The sequence below is a fragment of the Manis pentadactyla genome, chromosome 13 (assembly GCF_030020395.1).
Source record: "Manis pentadactyla isolate mManPen7 chromosome 13, mManPen7.hap1, whole genome shotgun sequence".
NCBI classification, from domain to species: Eukaryota; Metazoa; Chordata; class Mammalia; order Pholidota; family Manidae; genus Manis; species Manis pentadactyla.
This window is the reverse complement of record NC_080031.1, coordinates 4,337,406-4,357,698: the sequence shown is the minus strand read 5'-3', so window position 1 is coordinate 4,357,698 and position 20,293 is coordinate 4,337,406. Positions and strand designations below refer to the sequence as shown.

The window sequence follows — 20,293 nt, the reverse complement described above, 5'->3', positions numbered from 1 at the left end:
AGGGCATCTTCTCCAAGGCCACAGGGCAAGCCATGAGTGGGGCAACCTGGCGTCCCTGCTGACCCCGGTGTGGCAGCGGAAGGCTGTCAGCCCCACCCTCTGTTATACTGACCTACTGGGGCGGACAGCTGTCAGCTGGGGCGGAATCTGGGGGTTCAACAGTAAACTCCGGCCCCCATTCCGAGGGTCTGTAAGATCTGGCAGGACCTGAGATACCAACCCTAGAATAAGAGGCCCAGAGAGTACCATTCCTTGCCTCCTTTACAGTCCCCACCTTCCGGGGAAACAGACAGGACTCCATCAGCCCGGGAAGGAGACTCGCTGCTACCTTGCTGGCACCTGACTCCAGGGGTCCCGGAAGGGACAGAAGTTGGGACATCCAGGGGGGCTTCTGGGCTACCCACTGTGGCACCAAATCCTAGGGCAGCCCGCAGGGCGGAGCCAACTCTCCACAGCATTCTCCACACACAGACCTCCCAGCACCACCAGCAGGGCCCCCCTACTGCAGCCGCCTGACTCCAGGGCCTCGGGGTTCAAAGGGCTTAGAGCGCCCCCCAGTGGCAGGTGTGGGAAAGAGCAGGGAGAGGAGCCTGGGGATCCGCCCCGCCAGAGCCGCCCAGGCTCCTGGTTGCGTCCAGAGTTCACCGGCTTCCTCGCCCACCACACCTTGGCATCCTTAGCTTTAGCTGAAATCCAAGTGAACCTCCCAGGGAATTTCAAAATTCCCTCCTCTTGGAGCCTGCCCGTCATCTTGGAGCCCACCTACCCCCACCCACCACCATCTTACTGGCCAAGCACTAGTGCAGCCTGGCTGGCAAGGGGCCCTCCATTAGTCTCTGGGGAGTACGACCCGCACTGCAGCGGCTGAGCCGGGAGGAGCTCAGGCCCGAAGGGAGCCCAGCCTGACTGGTGGGCTGGGACCCGGTGGGCAGAGGCCACCGCCATTTGCCAGGCAAGGGGAGATCTGAGCTGAGACGGCACAGCTAAGGCTTACTCACTATGCTCTCCTTTCTGCCTGGCACAGTGCCTGGCACAGAGCGGACCCTCTGTTGAATGTTTACGGAATTGATGCCATTGTTAAAAGGAGAGGAAAAATATGGGTGGGGTTAGGGGAATCAAGGAACTGTTGCACCCAGTGGGCCTGGGGCTTGGAGAAAAGTAGACCCAAAGAACCGGAAAAGGGAGGACCCTCACCCCACTCCTCATTCTCAACATCTCCGTCCAGACAGGGGGAGCAAGCAGGGACCCGAGAACTGCATTTGGTTGTTTCTTTAATTGAATGCAGACTCATTCATAGAAAACAGAAACACAACCATAGCACGGAAACAGACATTAAATGGAGCTCTGAAAACAGATCCAGACCCACCTCCCCTCCCCAGCCCAAGGGGGAGCTATAAAAACAAGTAGGGTGGAATAAAACACTTCCCATTCGGTGGCAGGGGCGCGACCTGCCCTCCCCAGCACGGGCCTCTGGAACAGACCTGGTAGGGCAACAGCAAGCCAAGGACCAGAGCCCCCGGGCCCAGCGCTGGGGCGACTCAGTGTAAACTCCAAACTTTCACATGTATGCATGTGTGTGACTAACACGGAACTGGGCTGAAGACTGGACGGAAACTTGGAAGCCAGCCCTGCGTCCCAGGGCGAGGGGCCCCGGGCGTGGGGGGAGTATGCCCTGCCTGGAGCCCCTCTCTGACCCTCTAAGGCGGACTGGCATGTGGACTGGCGCTCGCACGGCCGCGGAGGCAGGGTGTGCTGGGCCCTTCACAACCCCCCTCAGCCTGGACATTCTCGGGCAGTGTCTATGGCACTGAAAGGCCCCCAGCTGGGGCTTGGCAGGACTTAAGACCTAGGAAGAAAAAGGGTTGAGTCACTTCCCTCCAATTCTGGTGCCAACATCACTCTGGGGGCTGATGGGATAGGAAGGTGACCTCTAAATTCAGTCCCTCAGATCAATGGTTTTCACACGTGGGCTGACCCTCACTGCTAAGGAGCCAGCCCTGTGCATAGGTCAGAGGGAGGAGGCAGCCCTGCCAGGGTCCCCTTGCGGGCCTTAGCACCAAAAGCCTGGCACCAGCTGGCCAGCCCTCAAAACTATACAGCGCCATTCTTTCTGGCTGCCCAGAATAGGCAGTGATAGCAGCCAGGTTCAGCCCCAAAAGAAGTGGGGCCCTGGCGCAGGACAGAGGGCCAAGCTCCAGACTGGGGCCCTCGAGCAGGAGCCTGGGAGCCCCTGGCTGTGGGTCCCAGGTCGGGAGGCAGGGAGGGGTGAGCAGAATGCAGGTGCCAGATGGGCGGGAAACACGCCCCTCCTTCCTCCTGCAGAGGGACCAATGGACGGCCATCAGACAAGGCCCCCAGGGCTAACAAAGCAGCAATTTGGCCAACATTTCAAGTTTTGGGGGAGCAGGCCCTGGCAGAGGGCGACTGCAAGGCTCAAGGCTGCCGCCATGACTGTGCTGGACCCAGCCTGGGCTGGACCTCGCTGTCCTGCCACCACGCAGTGCGGGGCAGCCAGGCAGGACTCACACCCCCCGTGCTACAGAGGCTCTAGGCAGTGAGGCAAGGGGCACAGGGCCCCATGAGTGAAGCAACGGGCCCGGCTTCCACTAGAAGACATAGATCTTGTCTCGCTGCACAGTGTCCAGGTCGTCGTCCAGTGTCAGCAACACCTGGGGGGCAGAAGCTGAGTCAGGCATAGGAAAGGGGGTGACCTCTGTCTCTATGCCACCCTCCTTGGGCAGAAGAGCTGCACATACCAGGAACGACCCAAACATGGCAATGGAGGAGAGGAAGTGCCAGATGTCGTGGTCGTCGAAGAAGCCGAGGAGGATGCAGTCCCGGTTGTGCTCCCGGGACTCGGCGGGGGTTTTCTGGGGGAGCAGGAAAGCGGCCTGCTGACAGGGCCCCCGAGGCTGGGGCCAGACCCGCCTCCCACCACCCTGCAGGGCGCCCCCTGCTCCCAGCCCAGGGAGAGCACCCCCTCTGCCCCGCTCTTCCCCCCCATCTAGGACCGGGCCTGGTCACAGACGCCTCTCCCAGGACATGGGCTCCTGCCCCCCCTTACCTCCACTCCTCTCCACGCCCCCCATCCGTTCGTCCTCCCTTGATCTGGGAGAGGGGTGATCATCCTGGGCCACTACAAGGCCACGGTGCCTCCTGACTCAGCCGTGCCTTGGCCTCTGCCCCCTGCCCCAGGAAGCCCTCCCTGGCTCCTCCATGCTCATTTTTTCCCCAAAGCACAATTGGCAGGTCCTGCACTGCTACCCGAGGGCGACAGCCGCCATGACCAGTGGGCCGTGACCTGAGGCACTCCGGGTCCTCCATGCTCTCCCCCTGGCACCCCTGGCCAACCACCATGGGCTGGACACCGCCCTGCACCTGGGGGCTGTGTGTGCCGCACACTGAGGCCCAGAGATGACACGAACAACCTGCCGTACCCTCAAGGTGTTCTAGGGCTTCACTCAGCCCCAGATTAGTGCATTCGCTGACCCCCAATCTGCCTCCTCTAGTTCCGCCTCTGTATCGTTACTCACATCACTGCGTCTCTGAGCCACTGGACCCTTCCCCATCACCCAGGGCCTTCAGAGCCAAGAGCAAGGCCTGCCTCCTCCAGGAAGCTTTCCTGGATCTCCTAACTCAGACACCTCTCTGCCCTCCACACTCCTGTAAACCCCCTCTGCTTGTCTTGCCTACACCCTTCATCTCATGTGACATACTGTAAAGGGCAAGCCAGAAACCAATGGTCTTGTCTCTCTGGAACTAGACGGTAAGTGCTTCAAAGGCAGAGACCATGCCAGACTTAGTTCTGACCACAGAATCAAAACCTGACCCATGGCCAGTGCCCAGTGAGGCAGAGGGGGAGAGCCTCCCATCTCCGGTTTAAAACCCCAGCTGTGCCCTCTCTGGCTGTGTGACCTTCGGCAAGTCACTTGGCCTCTCTGAGGCTCAGTTGCCCACAGGTAAATAGGGATACCTCCATGCTGGCACACTGAATGTGAGGAGGATTAAAGGACAAAGCGGCTGTGAAAGACAGGTAGGTGCTTACACACGAGGCTGGGAGAGAGATCTGGCCCTTGCTGACTCACAATAAGCCTGTGGGCAACCCTCCCCCCAGCAGGACTACTCACCTGCCAGGTGCTGAGTCCCTGGAAGAAGAAGAAGAGGGCAAAGCCCCAGACCACTGAGGTGCAGACGATGCAGAGCAGGGGGATGAGCTTGATCCTCTCCCCACTCCGGAGCTGGGAGGGGGACGGAAGGACAACCTGAGGGCCAGGCCTTGCCCCACCCCACGTCCCCTCCTGCGCATTTCAGGGTGGACCCCTCAGCAAGGCCTCTAGGACTGCACTGTGACCTCACACAGCTACACAGCTCAACGTGTCCCCACACTAGCAGCCTGGTGTCCTCACCTATGATGTCCACCCTGGCGGGGACTCCATGTACCCAGAACCGTGTGCAGGCAGGGGGCACCCGCTGGGCACTCTCCCTGTGCAGAGAGCTCCTCACATGGGATGGCATCAGAGTCCCTTAGGAAGCAGCTGGCCCTCGGAGGCCCGGGCCTACCAGAGAGTCAGGGAGCCCCACCTCCTTGACCCCTGCTAGACTGAATGGGGTGCTTACCCACTGTGGCCTGAAATGCTACCAGTTTCACAGGCTATTCTCAGAAAATGGAAGGGGCTCAGTAAATGAGCCTCAGGATGCAGTGGCTCCCAGGGAGTGTACACAAGACGCTTGCGCCTCTCCTCTCCTCAAACCTCACTGGCATAGAGAGGTGGGGACAGAAAGCACTCCCCCTCAGTGCTGCCAGGCAGGCCAGGCCACTCCTGCCCCAAAGGCAGAGCACGTGCAGCTATCCACACTCACCTTCATAATAATGTAGAAGGCGAAGTAGAGAAGCAGGTTGCAGATGCCAATGGCCAGCAAATAGGAAGCGAAATCATTGGGGCGCATGAGGAGCCCATAGGCAGCCCTGGTGAGAGGGGAGGGCTGGTGACGCAGGGAGGGTGCTCCCCTGCCCCACCCATTTTATTGTAATCTGAGGCTGGGTTCAGAGGCCCACAGAGGATTCTAGAGCCCCAGGTGCCAATGCCTCTCTCCTCAGACCCCATTTCTCATGCTCAAAGCTACGAATTTGTCCATGGCCCCCAAGCCAGTCAGTGGCTGGCCGAGTCCCCAGCTGTCCGCCCAGCCAAGCCACCACAGACAAATGGCCAGACTCACAGCGACCAGTTGATAATGTTGCCCATGACCAGCAGCACCATGCGGTCCTGGAGGGAAGCAGAGACATGGGGACTGAGATGGGGGAAGAGAGATGTGGAGAGAAGGGGCGGAAGGCCCACATCAGCCGGTCCCCAGCCCTCCCCTGGGCTCAGCCACGCCCCACTCCCCCTGGAGGGGCGGCGGACTGGGCAGGTACCACGTAGAGCGGCCCGCTGCACTGCCGGATGCAGTCTGTATAGAGCACATGGAGGATGCGGCGGAAGATCCCCGAGTCTGCAAGGAGGAGTGAAGGTGCTGGAAGGTTTGGGCACCCCTCCTCCCCGGTCCCCTGCTGGCAGCTGGGAGGACCCAGGGCCTTCAGAGGACATAGCTATGCCAACACCTCTAATTCCTCACCCACTGATTCCTCCAGAGCCCCCAGTGAGAGGGCAGAACCCAGAAGCCAGCTGTGAGTCCGGGGCCCAAGGCCACCCCCACCTTGTTTCACAGGCCCCGTGCCCTGCCCTGGGCGTGCCCTCACCCAGCTTCCAGCGGCCCATGTAATAGAGCTGGGTGCTGAGGAGCAAGGTGGCAATGATGTGGATGACGGAGAAGACAACCCAGAATGCTGTGTTCCCTTTGCCGAAGACCTGTTGGGGGCCACCAGGGTAGGGGTGCAGGGGCGCTGAGGAAAGCCGCTCCCACTGCCCACCCCTCCTGCAGGGGAGCTGGGTGCTGATGAGCCAGGCTGGGGCTCGCCAGGGCTGGGAAGGCACCTCGGGGAGCTAGCAGGGATCTCTCCTGCAGGAGGTGGAGAGGGGTGCATGCACGCACACATGTGAATGCATGGGCGCCTCTCCCGGGGAGCACAGCACATCAGAGCCTTACCACGCCCAGCACAGAGAAGAAGATGACAATGGCCAAGCAGGCGTAGGCACTATAGGCGCTGGCATTGATGTCCGGGTGCCGCTTCTGGTAGAGCTTCAGCATACAGAGCCCGGCGATCATGTACATAAACGAGGTGTCTAGGTTGGGGGACATGGGTGTGAGCTGCAGAAACGCCCTGAGCCTCAGCATGGAACTCCCAGCCCGGACAATCAGTGTGGAGAGAGCCCTGGATGCCGGCACGGCCACAGAGCAAGGCCAGTGACCACAGTCCCTTAGTTGTCCCTGCCACACAACGAGCCACCCCACTAGCTGTTAACCTGTCTGACTTCCCTCTTGACAAGGACAGTTGGTCTGAGCACCTAGACATCAAAGGCCCACATCTTAATCATCTGTTATCTCAGTGAGTGTACATGCCTTTCTGAAACACTTGATGGATGAATGAAAGCTTCCAGAAGCCTACTTTCTATAAGCTAGGATGTGTGCGCACACAGGCACCCAGCTCTGGAGTCCCCTCCAGGGTGAGTCTGGGTGACTCGGGGTGGTGCAGGACTCAGGCAGGTCCCCACTCCAGGTGCGGCCAGGGAGAGGGCAGCCTCACTCACCAAACTGGAAGTTGGTATAATTGGGGCAGACATGATAGCAAGCGCTAAGCAGTCCCTCCATCATCAGGGCTGTGCCCATGGCATAGAACAGGCCAAAGTGTTTAGGGATCCCACATTCCTGTTAGGGAGACAGAGAAGAGAGAGACGGGGTGAGGCAGGAAACAAGGAAGGAAGGAGGGAACAGAATAAAAAAGAGGACTCTGAGAGCGGAATGGAGGAGATGTGGGTAGAGTGGCTACGTGGGCCGGGCGGGGCCAGGCGCAGTGGGCAGCAGCCCCTCACCAGGGCATGGAGGTCATTGCGCAGCAGCGCCCGGTTGTGGTTGATCTCCCGCTGCAGGATGATGAGCAAGAAGAGCAGCCCCAGCAGGATGTACCCCAGGTTGCTGAGGATGTTGTTGAAGGCGCTGGAGGGGGCAACACACTGCCTGGGCCTCGGATCTGGCCTCTGCCCGGCCAGAGGAGGCCATTCACAGAGCCCTGCCCTGCCCTGTTCCACCGTGTTCCCCACCTGAGGTTGCCCAGCGGGTGTGCACAGAGGAAGTTGTAGTAACAGATGTCCTGGTTCCCTGTGACATTCACCACCTGCAGCAGGGAGCAGCTGCTAAAGCCCACAGCCTGGGGGAGGGGACCCAGGTCCCAGCCCCCACCACACCGCCCAGTCCCACTGCACAGAGGACAGGAGGTGCCACCGTGACCAGCATGTGCAAGCACAGGTACCAGGCAGGTCCTCCTTCAGCATTCATTGTCTGTGCCCCCTAGGAGTGGCTGACACCCGGAGGCAGGACCATGACTGGGGTTCCTGTCCCACAGTAGAGAGAAAGAGGAAGGGAAACCGAGACGTACAAAGTCCCAGGACTCATTTCACAAGTTCCAGCAATCAGCCAGGAAGGGGCCAGTCTTGCTACTGTGCTGACCCCACTTTACAGATGACGAAACTGATGTTCAGAGAGGTTAAGTCAGTAGCTGGGTGACTTGCACAAGGTCACTCAGCTGGTAAGGTAGAGCGGGGGCATGAACCCAGGTCCCGTGACCTAAGCCCCGTGCTCAGTCCAGAGCCTGGGGAGGGGAAGCCCTGCCCGTGGGGCCGTGTCCCTCACTATGGCAGAGGCGAGCATGCACAGCAGGCCCCTGCCCTCTCACCGTCTGGTAGGTGATCACGAGCTGCACCACCGGAAGCGCATAGAAGACAGCAATGGTGGCGATGTTCCTGAGGGATGGGAGGGCAGCAGTGAGGCGGCAGGGCCCAGAATCCACACACCCTGCGGTTGACAGGAAGCCCGCCACTCACCAGAAGTAGATCTGGTACTTTTTCCGCAAAACACGCTTGTCCTTGCGAGCCAGGTCGGCCACACAGAGGTATTGCTGGGGGGAAGCTGGAGTGAGCTCCACCTCACGCCACCTGGGAGGAGCCCCCCTCCCGCACAGGCCAGGATGCTGCTGGGCAGGGCTCTGGGCCGCCCCTTGCAGCCGGCCAATTGGTCCCAAAGCGCTGGGCGTCGAGCTCCCTGGCATGGATCCTGCCTAGCTGAGCACTTTCCCTTTGCTTCCCTAAGAAGCCACCCCAGAGGGAGGCGCGCTGGAACCTGGACACTGAGTCTCCCTTCCTTGGGAAACCCGACCACGGGCCTGCACGGTGTCAGACCTTGGTGCGAACGACGTTCTTGTCCGAATCGATGTCAGTCAAGGTGTCGTAGTCATCCTCCTCGACAGAGCTCATGGAGTCCAGTCGTGGCCGGGTACCCTCGGGGTCGAGAGGGCGCTCTGGGGCAGGAAGAGAGGAAAGGTTGCCTGGGGCAGAAGCCGAAGTCTGCCCCCACCCACCTGGAGCAATCGTCACAATCACTAGGCAGTCAGGAGAGGCGAACTGGGGGCTCCGAGCAGGGGTGGGCCCAGGCCCTGGGAAGAAGTGTCAGGTGCTCCCCAGTCCTTGAGGGGAGCAAGGGTGGGCTCTAAGAGGCCACCAACAGGGACTGCTCCAGCCCTGCCCCCTCAGCGAGCTAGGGCTTCCAGGCCAGGACCCTGAGCAGACCCCAGATCCCAGCCACAAGCAACAGGAGGGAATCTGGCAGAAGGCATGCTGATTAGACGGTGCCCAGCTGTGTGTGGTTCTGAGAAGAGACTGCCTTGGCCCCCGCTGAGTAAAGTCCCAGTGGGCCCTGGGGTGCAGGCAAGGGTGAGAGGCTGCCTCTCAGAAGAGCACCCACTCCTTTATTCTGTTCTTTTCTAGTGCCTTCAGAAGTTCTCTCCTGTGACCTTGCCTGACTGAAGCCCCCAGAGGGCAGGACATGACACCCGTCTGCAAGCCTTACCCCAGCAGGCCAGGGAGTTGGGGTGCTGGTCAGCACACCAGCAAACCAGAACACCTGGCCTGGGGGCAGGCAGCCGGGCGCCAGCCCACGGGCACCAGGGGCCAGTGCCTGCTCATCTCAAAGGACACAAGAGCTGGCAGTTCTTGGTATTAGATGGGGAGCCATGCACAAAGCATCTTCCTGGCCCCAGAGCCCACCAGCTCCAGCCAACCACCCTGGCAGGAGCTGACTGGCAGAAGAGCCCCCCACCACATCTACCCATGGCAATGTACAGCTGCCGCATCTGGCCAAAGGGGAGGCGCCGCTTGAACTGGTCCTGCCCTTCAAAGGAAAGGGAGAGTTACCGTGGAAGCGGCGCCAAGGAGGCAAGGCCGGGGGCGGAGGAGGAGAGGGGCAGAGAAACGGCAGGCCCCGCCCTAGTTCCAGCACCTGGCAGGAGAGGCGGCGGCCACCGTCAGGTCTCAGCAGCTAGCGCCAGCCCTGCCCCCCACACTCTGCCCTGCCTGGCCCACTCACCCTGGTAACTGTAGGACACGTCCCCAGGGCCCGTGCCATCAGCCAGACCATCAGCAGACCCAGAACCGTTCTCTGCAGGGAATGGTAGGTGGTGAGGTAGGCAGGAGACCTCAGCGAAGGGGGCGCTGGACCCAGCCGCCAGGGGCTCTGAGGAGGCCGACTGCCACCGTGCCGCCTAGGAGAGCAGGCGAGCGGCAGGTACTACCTCTGACGTGGACACATACCGAAGGAGCCGTAGTTGTAGCCCTCATAAGGGGAGCTGCCCGGGAAGGAATTGGCCAGGACCCGAGAGTGACCTGCAATGAGAAGGTCCATGGGCCTCTTAGCCCTGGAAGCAGACAGAGGCCAAAAGCAGGGAGAGAGGGAAGGAAGAGCCCCGAGAGACAGACGCAGAGGGCCCACGGCGGCAGACAGAACCGATCCGCTAACTCCCGCCCTCCGCCGCCACCTGCGCCCACCTCCCTGTGTGTCCCTGGTGGGAACACTCACCCTAAAGAGAGAGAAAGGGCAAGGATTCCCGCCACGGAATCACCAGCAAGCACAGACAGCACGGCCCGCCTGGGCCCCCTTGTGCTTCCCCTCCCCCCCACTCTGCAGGCCAGCTCCTCTGCCCAAGGCAGCTGGGGCTTACCCAGGAGAGAAGCTGGAGGGGAGGTCCCAAGCAGGAGGGACACAGGAAAAGAGGGAGCGGCAGAAGAAAGGGAGAGAGAGTGAAGGGTTAATGATCCCAGAGACAGTGAGCTGCACCATCCGAGACAGACAGACAGTGTAGGCAGCCCCAGAGAGAAAATCGGGTGGCGGCCCTTACAGCCGGCGTGTTAGGGACGGACGGGCCTGGTGATCCCGGCACATTCCCATCTGGAGACCAGAATCCCCGGCTGCCCTTCCTCGTCCAGCCTCCCCAGTGCAACCACCACCCACTCTCCCCTCCAAACCCAGAGCAAGCTCTGCCCTCCCCACCCAGGCCTCCGGAGGTACCGCTTTCTGGGCAGGCTCGGTCCATGGCCACCAGAAGGGTCTTCTTCCTCTGCCTGCAGGAGGAGAATCCCCAGGCCGATCAGAGGGCAGGACGAGGACCCCTCTGTGGGGCTGGCCTGCCTTCACCCTCTCCACCCCATAACCCTGTCTACTGTGCATGATCTCAACGTTCCTCCAGGCTGGGGAGCAATGTGGGGTCTCCCTGCTTGGGAAGAAGGCTGAGGGGAGGGGTGTGTTTCCAGAGGAGAGGCCCATGGACCACGGACCCCAAAAGGGACCTGCCTTCCTAGGCCCCATGGCTGGTGGAGAAGATCACCCCAGATCCTGCCAGGCCATCTCCCCATCTCCCCTGCCCAACCCAGCCCAGTGCAGGGGCGGGCTCAGCAGGTCCCCTTTACCTCCAGTTCTCCCAGCAGGCCAGGAGGACGGTCAGCAGGTAGAAGGAGAGAAATATGCCCAGGCAAAAGAGCATGCCAGCCACGTAGGCCTCAGCTGGGTGGAGGATACAGGAAGGTGAGCCCCCCAGGCCCTCCAGGCCCCCCACTGTAGCACACAGGGCCCCACCTATCCTCTCACCACTGTTCCCCTCACAGGTAGTGAACCTGCCAGTTCCCCAAATACGCCAAACCTGGACACAATGCCTGTCTGTTCACGTTGCTCCTTCTGCTAGAACTTTTTCCTCTACTTCCTTCTCAAAAACTCGATCTTGACTTAACCTTCAAAACAGCTCAGGGACTGTGTGCTCTAGGAAGCCTCCTCGGCCCCAGCAGTGGCCTGGCCTTTCCTCATTACTGTGCCCTGTAGGGCACCAGGCCTTGCTCCTCTAGACGGGTGCTCCCCACGGACTGCAGCCGGAGGGCAGCACCTGGCACACAGAGGGGGCGCCATATACAGATGCTAAATAAAGAAGCCGGATGGAAAGGTGCTTCTTTCTCCTCCCATCACAATCCCTTTCTGAAAAATCTTATACTTTCCAGTTTACAAAGGTGTCCATTCAATAGTTCAGTAAATATTTACTGAGCATGACTACGGGGCCTGGCATTTTCCTATTAATTGTGTGCTAAACCTCACAGCTTAGTGAGACTAATGGGACAGATTCTATTACCTCTGCTACAGAGAAAGGAAAACTGAGGCTGCGTGAGACTACACTGCACGTAGTGGCAGAGGGAGAACGATACTTCGGTACTTCACTCTGCGGTCCGGCACCATCTAAACCGAATTGTGCCGGGACTCACCGCCTGGCCCTCCCAGCGTGAAGCCTGCCGAGGACTCTCCCTCCCTACCCAGTCACCCAGTCAGCCTGCCGCAACAGGTCCTCAGCACCCTTCCTGCTCGGAGAACACGCCCCACCCTAGGTCTGAAGGAAGAGCCAGAGGCCGGTCCATCCCCCCTCAGCCGCCCACACGCACATGTGACTGCTCGGGATACCAGCACTGACAGGGTTTTCTGACGGTGCCCTTGATCAACCGGTTCATCTGGAAGTAAAATGTCAAATGGGCAAACAAGTGGCTGCCTGGAGCTTGGCTACAGTTGGTGGGACTAGGCCTGGGCGAACTTGGGGCCGAAACCCCACATCCCATCACCTCCACCAATCGGCCCCACAGGCTCCTCTACCTCCCAGGAGGTGACCAAGCCCTCCCCATCCCAGGCCAGGCCCAGGGCACCAAATGTACCTTCTACAAAGGGGTAGAAAGGCAAGGCACCCCCGCAGGCCTGGTCCTCAGTCTTCACCACCACCACCACGTAGAAGCTGTTGCTGGGGAAATCTTTGCGCTGCAGGATCACAAGATGGTGATGATTATCACCCCCACTGTCATCACCACCTCCTTCTCTCAGTAGCTACTGTGGGCCAGATGTCATACTGAACCCTCATCTGTACAGATTTTTAGTTCATCTTCACAAAGATCCTTAAAACATAAGTACTGTCATTAGTCCTGTTGGACAGGCTCAGAAGTCAGCTTAGAGCCAAGATCATCTGACTCCAGAGCCCAAGGCCTGAACCTACCCTACAGACAAGTAAGCAAATGCACGCCTGCCCCACCGCTATGGAACCCACTGGTACCGCCTGCACATCAGCCAAGAGAAAGTGTGCAGGGCCACGTTGCCTTCGTCAGCTGCACGACTGGGCTTGTGAGGTGAACGCGTGCGTGGCTTCCCCCTCCCTGCCCCCAGCACAGGTCTGAGCCTTTGCCGGCAGCAGCACCCAGACCGGGCAGCGCCCTGTCCTCTCCTACCTGTCATCGCAGTGAACAGAGGAATGGCAGCTAGAAAGGGTACTCTGCTCTCTGCTGCCCCCAACGGGCGTAGAGGTTACGATTCAACTCCCACATGTATCGGGGGACATAAAGTCTCTGGAAATGGTGGGTAAGACTGAGTCCTCTGGGTAGGGTAGGAATGGGGCACGGGAAAGGGAGAAAAGGTCTGGAAAGCTAATCACTGGCCGCATCTCCCGCAGGGCCACGCGTGCTTCCTACCTGCACGGTGATGGCTGCCTTCTTGGTCATAGTCTGGTACATGCCGATGAAGGCTACATTGTTGTCCAGGTCATAGACAGGGCACTGCAGAGGGAAGAAGGGATTGGCAAATGGGCAGGGGCCTGGGCCCTGTCCCCTCTCTTTAGCAGCCCTGTTACTAGTTAGAGGAGAGGAGAAGGGCGCTCAGCTTACCAGGACATCCTGGATGGAGATGACTGAGCAGGGGAAGGCCTTCTTGGAGGTCACCTTGACAATCACCGAGTCCACTCCCTCCGGGAACTCATACTTGAAGTACTGAGGGCACAGGGGTGCAGGGAGAGCCCTATCTCATGAGGAGGCTCTCTCTGACCCTCTACAAGGGAACAGTGGGAACCCTCTGCGGGCTGAGTGGTAGAGGCTCTCTGGGGAGAAAGGCCTTGGCCTAAGTGGCCCCACTTTCCGTGTTCTGCTCTCCTCGGCCTCAGCTGGGCACTCGGGACAGTCTCTCAGTGTCACTCAATCACTCAGCAAGCAGGAGAGACAGCGGCCAGACTTCCTGTCCCTGCATTTCCATGTTGTCTGTCCCTTACCACCCTGGGACCAGAGCTCCTGCTTCCAGAGAGTCCTCTAAGGAGAGCACAGCCGACTTGAAACTCCCAGCAAAGACTGCTAGACCACTCCCACGCCATGCCCAGGCTTCCCCATTTCTCTTCTTGATGGGCAGTCTTCTTGAGAGACAGGGCGATCTTACCTGGGGCTGAGCTGCTGTGGTATTGAAGCTGAACTGTTCCCCGGTCCTGTGGCGCATGGAAGACCCCTGCAGTCACCCTCAGAGCCTGGCAAGGAGGCCAGTCCCGTAGTCTCCCCTGGCTCTGCCCTACAGACCTGAGCACAAAGTCATCCATTCGGCTGACCTGGAGCTGGTACGTGGTGTTGATTAGTGACAGGGTGGACACATCCACGTAGAAGAACTGGACCTCAGACTCATTCTTGGTTGGGGGCTGACATAGCGTTCGTTCCACCTTTTGGTAGAGGTACTTGCGCTGAAACCTATGGCCAGAAGCAGAGAGTCAGGACGTGACTCCCACCCCGGCCAACGTGCTGCTCCAGGGCAGCAAGGCCCCATTTCCTCCACTCTGATCTCCAGCACTTCCCTACCCCTGCCTCCACAAGGCTAGCAAGCTCGGGGTTGGCTAGCTCAGCCTTCGTGCCGCGGACCAGCCTCCTGGTTCTGGGTGGTCTGAGGCCCTTGGGATGGCCCTGGGTGAGGCTGTGGGCAAGGCGTGACCGAGGCCCACCCCCCTCCCTGATTCCCAGGTCCTACTCACAGCCCTCGCAGGATGAGGGGCACCTGGAAGGACACCACAGCCTCCTTCTGGCGGACCACGAACAGCAAGGGAGCCCCCTTCTGCTTGTTCAGGACATTTACAGACACACGCACTCCTTCTGTCTGTAGGATGACATGGAAATGCCCTCCGTCAAGCCTGTGACTATCTCTGTCCCCCAGACACATGGCTCCAGACTGTGAGTCCTGCCCTCCCTCACGACACCCTCATGCCAATCCTGGTCAGGCTGGAAAGTTATGTGTGCCCCTTCTCCTGCCAGGGCAGCACCCAGTCTCCAGGAGGGGCTTGTGCTGAGTTAGAAGAGAGGCTCAGGGAAGAGCTGTGTCTGGATGGCAGGTATGTGCAGGGCCTCACTTCCTGGAAGGAGAAAGGAGACCTCAGCATCTCCGGGACACCCCACTCCTAACCACACTCATGCCTGCACACGCTCACAGGCACACACATAGGCACACGTGCACACAGGAGAGCAGGAAGTGCTCCTCAACCTGCTCCCCTGTGAGCCAGGATGCTCCCATCAACAACTAATCTGGGGGTGAGTGGGCAGGTGGGGAAACGAAACAGACTGTGGAAAGCCAAGTTCTATCCTTAGCTCTGACCAAGGGACAAGGCTGTGGAGAGGTTGCTTCACATCTCTGAGCCTCAAGTTCCCCTCTACAAAATGGAGACCCTCAACCCCGGGTCACTATGCAGCAAAGACACGACAGTGGCAGCTTAGAGAAAGAAATAGAACTAAACAAATTCCTGGGAATACTTGTTACTGGGCTGCAGAAACCCAAGCCCTGGGGCAGCACTGCCCAGAGATAAAGGCCACAGCTCTCAGCCTGACTCCAGATACAGGGAAAAAAGAAGAAAGGACTCCAAACAGGAGATCAAATTTCAGAGAAGCAGGCACTGAAGGTAGATCCAGGCCTGCCACAGAAACCAGGCCCCTCCCCAGCATAGAGAAAATCAGATTCCCATTGGCAACTCCTCTGCTTCTCAGTAAATCCAGGCATGGGGTGAGCTGGGCAAGAGGCCATTCAGCCAGGCTACAAGAATTCTCCAAATTTCAGTTCTGACTGACGTCTACGTCTAAACCTCCCAGACCTCCTATCTGGAGCTCATGTTCAACTCACTGTGGGGAAGAAACGAAAGAGAAGTCAAGGTGTGAGGCAGATTCTCCACAGCAGGTAAACTCTCGCCTCTCACCCAACTTGGGAGTTGGCCCTGTATCTGCCCTCTTCAGCTCAGTCAGCTGGCTAGGGCAGGAGGAGGAGGGCTTAGAAGAGAAATAAAACTAAAAAAATCCTGGGAAGATCCCAGCAGTTACAGCGGCCCCAAGTCCCCACGCACCCCCTTTCACTTGGGCCTGTCAGCCCGCTGGGGCTTTCTGGGCCAGGCCAGCAGCAAGGCCGCTTCCTCTGGCACTCAGACCCCACGGAGCAGATTCTGGGTGCTGGCTAGGGAGCTGGCCAGTCCTGCTCAGACTACAGCTGGTGGACAAGAGGGGGTCAAAGAGCTGATGGCAGTGGGACACCTTCAGAAACTGTCCAGCCGGAGCTTCAGAAAAACACTGGCGGCAAAGGAAGGAAAGCTGGTCAGGAGGCTCCAGTGTAGTTCTGGGGAACGGGAGCCCAGCAGGGCGGCTCGTTCGCCGGGCCTCCTGAAGGGCAGGGGGCTGGCAGACTCGCCTGGCCCTCTCGGCCCCAGCCCCAGCCCAGCCCCAGCCCTCACCCGGTTTCGTGTCACGGTGTGGTTGAAGGTGTAGATGTTGACCAGCTCGCTGTTGACCTCGTCCACGTAGGTGTGCTCGAACTCGGCGTCTTTCTGGGAGACGTTCTTGGGCCCCAGGACCCCCAGATGGCTCTCGACCGAGGCCACCAAGAGCGCCAAGAAGGGCAAGCCCAGAACGAACATGGCCCCAGCAGGGCGGCGGCAGCGTAGGTGGCGGCGGCGGCGACGGGCGACAGGGCACCTCCCGGACGGGCTGCGGCTCCGGCCGCAGCTTCCAGCATCTCACCACGACCAGAACTTTAACCCCGCCTGAGATTAGGAGACGTCTCCTCCCAGGAGCCGCAGAGAGGCTCGCCGGGCCCCGGGGAGGCGGGCAGGGCGTGGGGTCCCGGCCTCGGCGGGCGGCTGCCGCTCAAGGGGGGCCGAGCACCGCCCACCCGGAGCCCCTGCGGCCGCGGGTCTGGGCCCGGAGGGCGAGGGACGACTGGTTGCTGGGAGCCTGCAGACAGACGCCGGGACCGGGGAGGAGGGAGGGCAAGCCGGCGGCGGGGGCGGCCGCGACGCGTGGAGGCCGACGGCGAGGGCGCTGCTAAGGGGTAGGGACCCGACGCCGCAGGGCGCGGCGAGTGGGCAAGGGCGCGGGCCCTTTAAGGGCGGGCGGTCCCAGCGGCTCCGCGGCCCCGAACTCCGGAAAGTACTCTGCGCCGAGAGGCGGTAAACAGCAGCGCGGCGGGTCCGCCGCTGACGTCAGGGGAAACTGACACAGGCTTTAAAGGGCCAGGTCCTGAATTGAGCCTTAAAGGGGCCATAGCCCTCCAGCGGGAAGCGTACTCCAACCCTACCCCGCTACCGCCTCCTATTTCTTTATCCTGCTCGGGGAAGCTCACTTAGGAATAGACGCATGTTTCCGTGAAGGATCTCCAGATGTTGGATTCTTGTTGACAAATTCTTCTCTTGGCGCAAACGTAGGGATGCCCCCATTCCCATCTCCACAGCCTTTACCACTAACAGCCTCCACCCCTGGGACGTTTTTTTCTCCTGGGATTTTATGAAACGAAGAACCCAAAGAAATGGAAACAGGATGGTCGCCGTGCCAGGGGAGGGGTAGCTGAGACGGAACTACGGCCGGAATCCCAGCATGCTCACCCTCACTGCGGCCGCCACACAGCTTGGGGGAAGCCTTCAAGCCTGGGGGCTGTTTCTCCTCTCTGCGGGGGCAGCGGCCAACTCACTGGAAGATAGTGACTCTCAGTGTAAACCGGTGAAAACTTCTCTACAAAATAACTCGGCCCTTTGTTTCAAGAGGCTTTAATGAGCGTTATTCTCTTTGACCCAGTAATTCCACTTCTGGGACTCTATCCTACGGAAATAAAGAAATACAGATAAAAATGTGATATTTGTGATATAAAGCATAAAGAAAACAGCTTAAACATCCATAATGAGGGGGGTGTGGTTAAGTGCCCTGGATCATGAAGCTACTGAAAACTATGCTTAAGACCAGAAGGGACAATGTTAAGCATAGAATTCACAATACGACACCATGTAAACAGTATGGTTACATATACCTAAGACATGCACAGAAAGTGTTGAAAAGATGCATACAAGTTTAGCTATGATTATATATGAGTTAAGTGACTTTTAAATAACATATATCATATTTTCCTCTAATTCCGAAAGTATAGAAAAGTACCAAAAAGAAGAGAAAAACTGCTGGATTGTGGGTGGTTTTTAATTTTTTTTACACCTTTCAAAAATGTATAAATTGTGTGCAATGTATGTGAATTCCTTTTGTAAGATTTTTTTAATAAATTCGATATGTTTAAAGAAAAGAAATGTAGCATGGCCACTCTGCAGTTGTCAGAGACCCTGATGAAGCCACATAGGCCAGTGGCTTGTCAGTTCTCTTGTCACAAGAGTCCGGCAGCTGCAGCCCCTGCCCCTGCCTTAATACCTGGGCATTTTTCCAATGAGGATTGTAGGTAAAATACTCTTATAATCAATTACAAGGATTTATTCATTCCGGCAATAAGTATTTAATGGGCACCTACTATGTGCCAGGTACACATAACTATACTGAGCAAATGATGAGAAGGAGCAGTAGCCTATGCCTACCACCCAAGTATCATGGCCCTGGCCCAAGCATTCATACAGGGCTGGAGAACCCTGGAAAGTCAGACCAAAGAGAACCTTAGTGGAATGCTGGGCTAACCCCTCACTTTACAGGTAGTTCAGAAGCCCACAAAGCTCAGCTCATGAGTAGCCCAGTAGACTCATCTCCTGAGTCCAGTACTTTTTCCAGCACATCTAGGCAAACCTGAACTGGAGGCTTCTCAGGATAGCAACAGGTATCTCCATGAGCCCTCCATGCAGTCAGCAGCCCAGTCTGGAGAGTCAGTGTCGGGTTTCCATATTCTAACTAGACTTCACTTTCTCATCTTGCCAGTAAATCTGGAACTCTAAGAAATACTCCCACCTGAGCATGAGCTCCCCATTGGTAACTTAACTGGTATACCACATGCCAGGACCTTTGCTGCGTGCTGTGAGAACCATAGGTTGAGGACAATAGAGTCTCTGCTCTAGGCTGACTGGAGCTGTGGCTGTACTGAATACACCCAGGCTGGTGAGTGGGGTAGGAAGGAACATTCCAACTCTGTTGCTTAGGCTTTGGAGCAAAATGTGCCCCTAGGCCTGTTTAAAATGCATATCCAGGCAGTCCTACAGTTTCTGAATCACAGTCTCTGAAAAGTGCAGCCAAGGAATCTTCACCGTAACAAGCGTTCCAGAAGCTACACGTGATAAATTTTGAGAACCTCTGCTCTGAGGCCAAACAACTATGGACTACCAATGTTTCTGTTTGCTCCTTTTCTCCTGTCAGTATCTGGGGAGAAATCTGTCAAATGAATCCAGAAGGGATCTTTACCTTTTCCAAGGTCTCAAGGGCTCAACTGTTGAATTCTCGGCTGTGTGTTCAGACGGGGTGGCAAGGCAGCAGCTCCAGATTTTCTTGCTGTCTTCAAGCCTGCAGAGCTTTCCTCAGCCCTTCTGCCCCACCCTGAGGGAGGGCCCAGCCCAGCCCAGTGATGAGAGGCCGTTTCCCACCGGCAGGCCCGAGGAAATGACTTTTGTTGGCTGTAGCAGTCAGCATAAAGGAAGGGCAGTGCTGGGTCTCAGCGCCAGACTCATGAGTGAAGAGAGATGTCAAGGCCTCCCAGCTGCCCCCTCGGCCTTCTGTGCCAGTCTAGCTACTGCTTTCTCTGCCCCAGCCCTGGTGATGAGGGGGCTGGGTGGTGCCCCAAGGCTTGGATGACTCTCTTCTATTTCTCTGTGGACCATACTTCTGCACCTGAGTGAAAAAAGGACCCGGGAAATGGGACGATTCACTAAGCAGCTGACGAGGGTCCCAGCTTTCCACGTGTCCAGCTCCATTTTAAATCACAGGATTTTTGAGATTTGGAGCAAGATAGGAAGGCAACTTCAGCTGGCTCAGTGGTATCATTAAAATGACCTCAAGACTGCACGGAGAGCAGGGTACCGGTAAGAATCACAATAAACAGACTAGCTAAAGCCCGTCAAGTAACCAAGGAACCTGGGGGTCAGACAGTGGCCATGCGTGTGGGTGGGTGGCAGAATCAAATCCGACTTTAGAATTAAATAATGTGCAACTTTAACCCAGAAAAAAAGGTTGCAGAACCAACCCCTCAGAAGGAAATAGACTCAAAGTTCCTTGATTTCACCACAACCATTAAAAAGGGATCCGTGTATCCTCTTGGAGACCAAATAGAATTGCCCTGGACATAGGCAGGCCGGCAGCAAGAGGACTGGACAGCACTGCTTTCCACCTGGCAAGTTCTGCTCTTTCCCAGGGCTGCCCTTGTGTCTGCTTCTCTCTCCTTCAAGGATATGAAAACTGCATGCACCTCAGACTGGGAACAGGGATAGGATTTACTTTGTCATTCTGGGGATAAGGTCTCAAACCTGTCACATGGCTTCATGGAATTATGGGAACAGCAAGGACTTTGTCAGAAAATCCTAGTTAAAGCTCTGCATTGTGCAGGTTTGGCAGATCAAACATTCTGAGCTGTGTCTCATCTCCACTGTCTTCCTAAATGCCACACAGTGAAGCTGGGCGTGGCTGCATTCAACAGCATGAACTATTGTCTAAAGAGTAGGAGGGAAGTCAGGGGAGAGGAGCTTGGATCTTACAGGCAGGACTTAGAGCCAGAGACAGGTCAGCCACTTTCCATTTCCTGGGCTTTCACTAGACAGGGAACTTGCACAATACCTTCAGGC

At 57.9% G+C, this 20,293-nt stretch overlaps 1 protein-coding gene across 5 annotated transcripts; it reads right to left on the bottom strand.

Moving 5' to 3' along the window:
* Nucleotides 1-1,254: 1,254 nt before the first annotated feature.
* SIDT2 (SID1 transmembrane family member 2) lies at nucleotides 1,255-19,540 on the bottom strand. 5 transcript variants are annotated; one of them, XM_057491128.1, is made up of 28 exons: nucleotides 18,924-19,540; nucleotides 16,004-17,363; nucleotides 14,273-14,394; nucleotides 13,830-13,994; nucleotides 13,696-13,741; nucleotides 13,158-13,259; nucleotides 12,966-13,049; nucleotides 12,165-12,264; nucleotides 11,901-11,966; nucleotides 10,890-10,983; nucleotides 10,492-10,544; nucleotides 9,738-9,809; nucleotides 9,514-9,585; nucleotides 9,256-9,318; nucleotides 8,331-8,449; nucleotides 7,977-8,050; nucleotides 7,829-7,895; nucleotides 7,197-7,270; nucleotides 6,969-7,092; nucleotides 6,687-6,804; nucleotides 6,085-6,221; nucleotides 5,738-5,846; nucleotides 5,414-5,490; nucleotides 5,218-5,264; nucleotides 4,861-4,966; nucleotides 4,128-4,238; nucleotides 2,757-2,870; nucleotides 1,255-2,669 (listed from the first exon to the last, which is right to left on the bottom strand). In XM_057491128.1, the coding sequence occupies exons 2-28, from the start codon at nucleotides 16,184-16,186 to the stop codon at nucleotides 2,607-2,609; spliced, it is 2,562 nt and encodes an 853-aa protein (XP_057347111.1). In that variant the 5' UTR covers nucleotides 16,187-17,363; nucleotides 18,924-19,540; the 3' UTR covers nucleotides 1,255-2,606. The 5 variants fall into 5 exon arrangements, 4 of the variants coding, with proteins under 4 accessions (XP_057347111.1, XP_057347112.1, XP_036775742.2 ...); XM_057491129.1 differs by lacking the exon at nucleotides 9,256-9,318 and having other exon boundaries at nucleotides 18,924-19,238; XM_036919847.2 differs by lacking the exon at nucleotides 18,924-19,540 and having other exon boundaries at nucleotides 16,004-17,764.
* Between the last annotated feature and the right edge of the window lie 753 nt (nucleotides 19,541-20,293).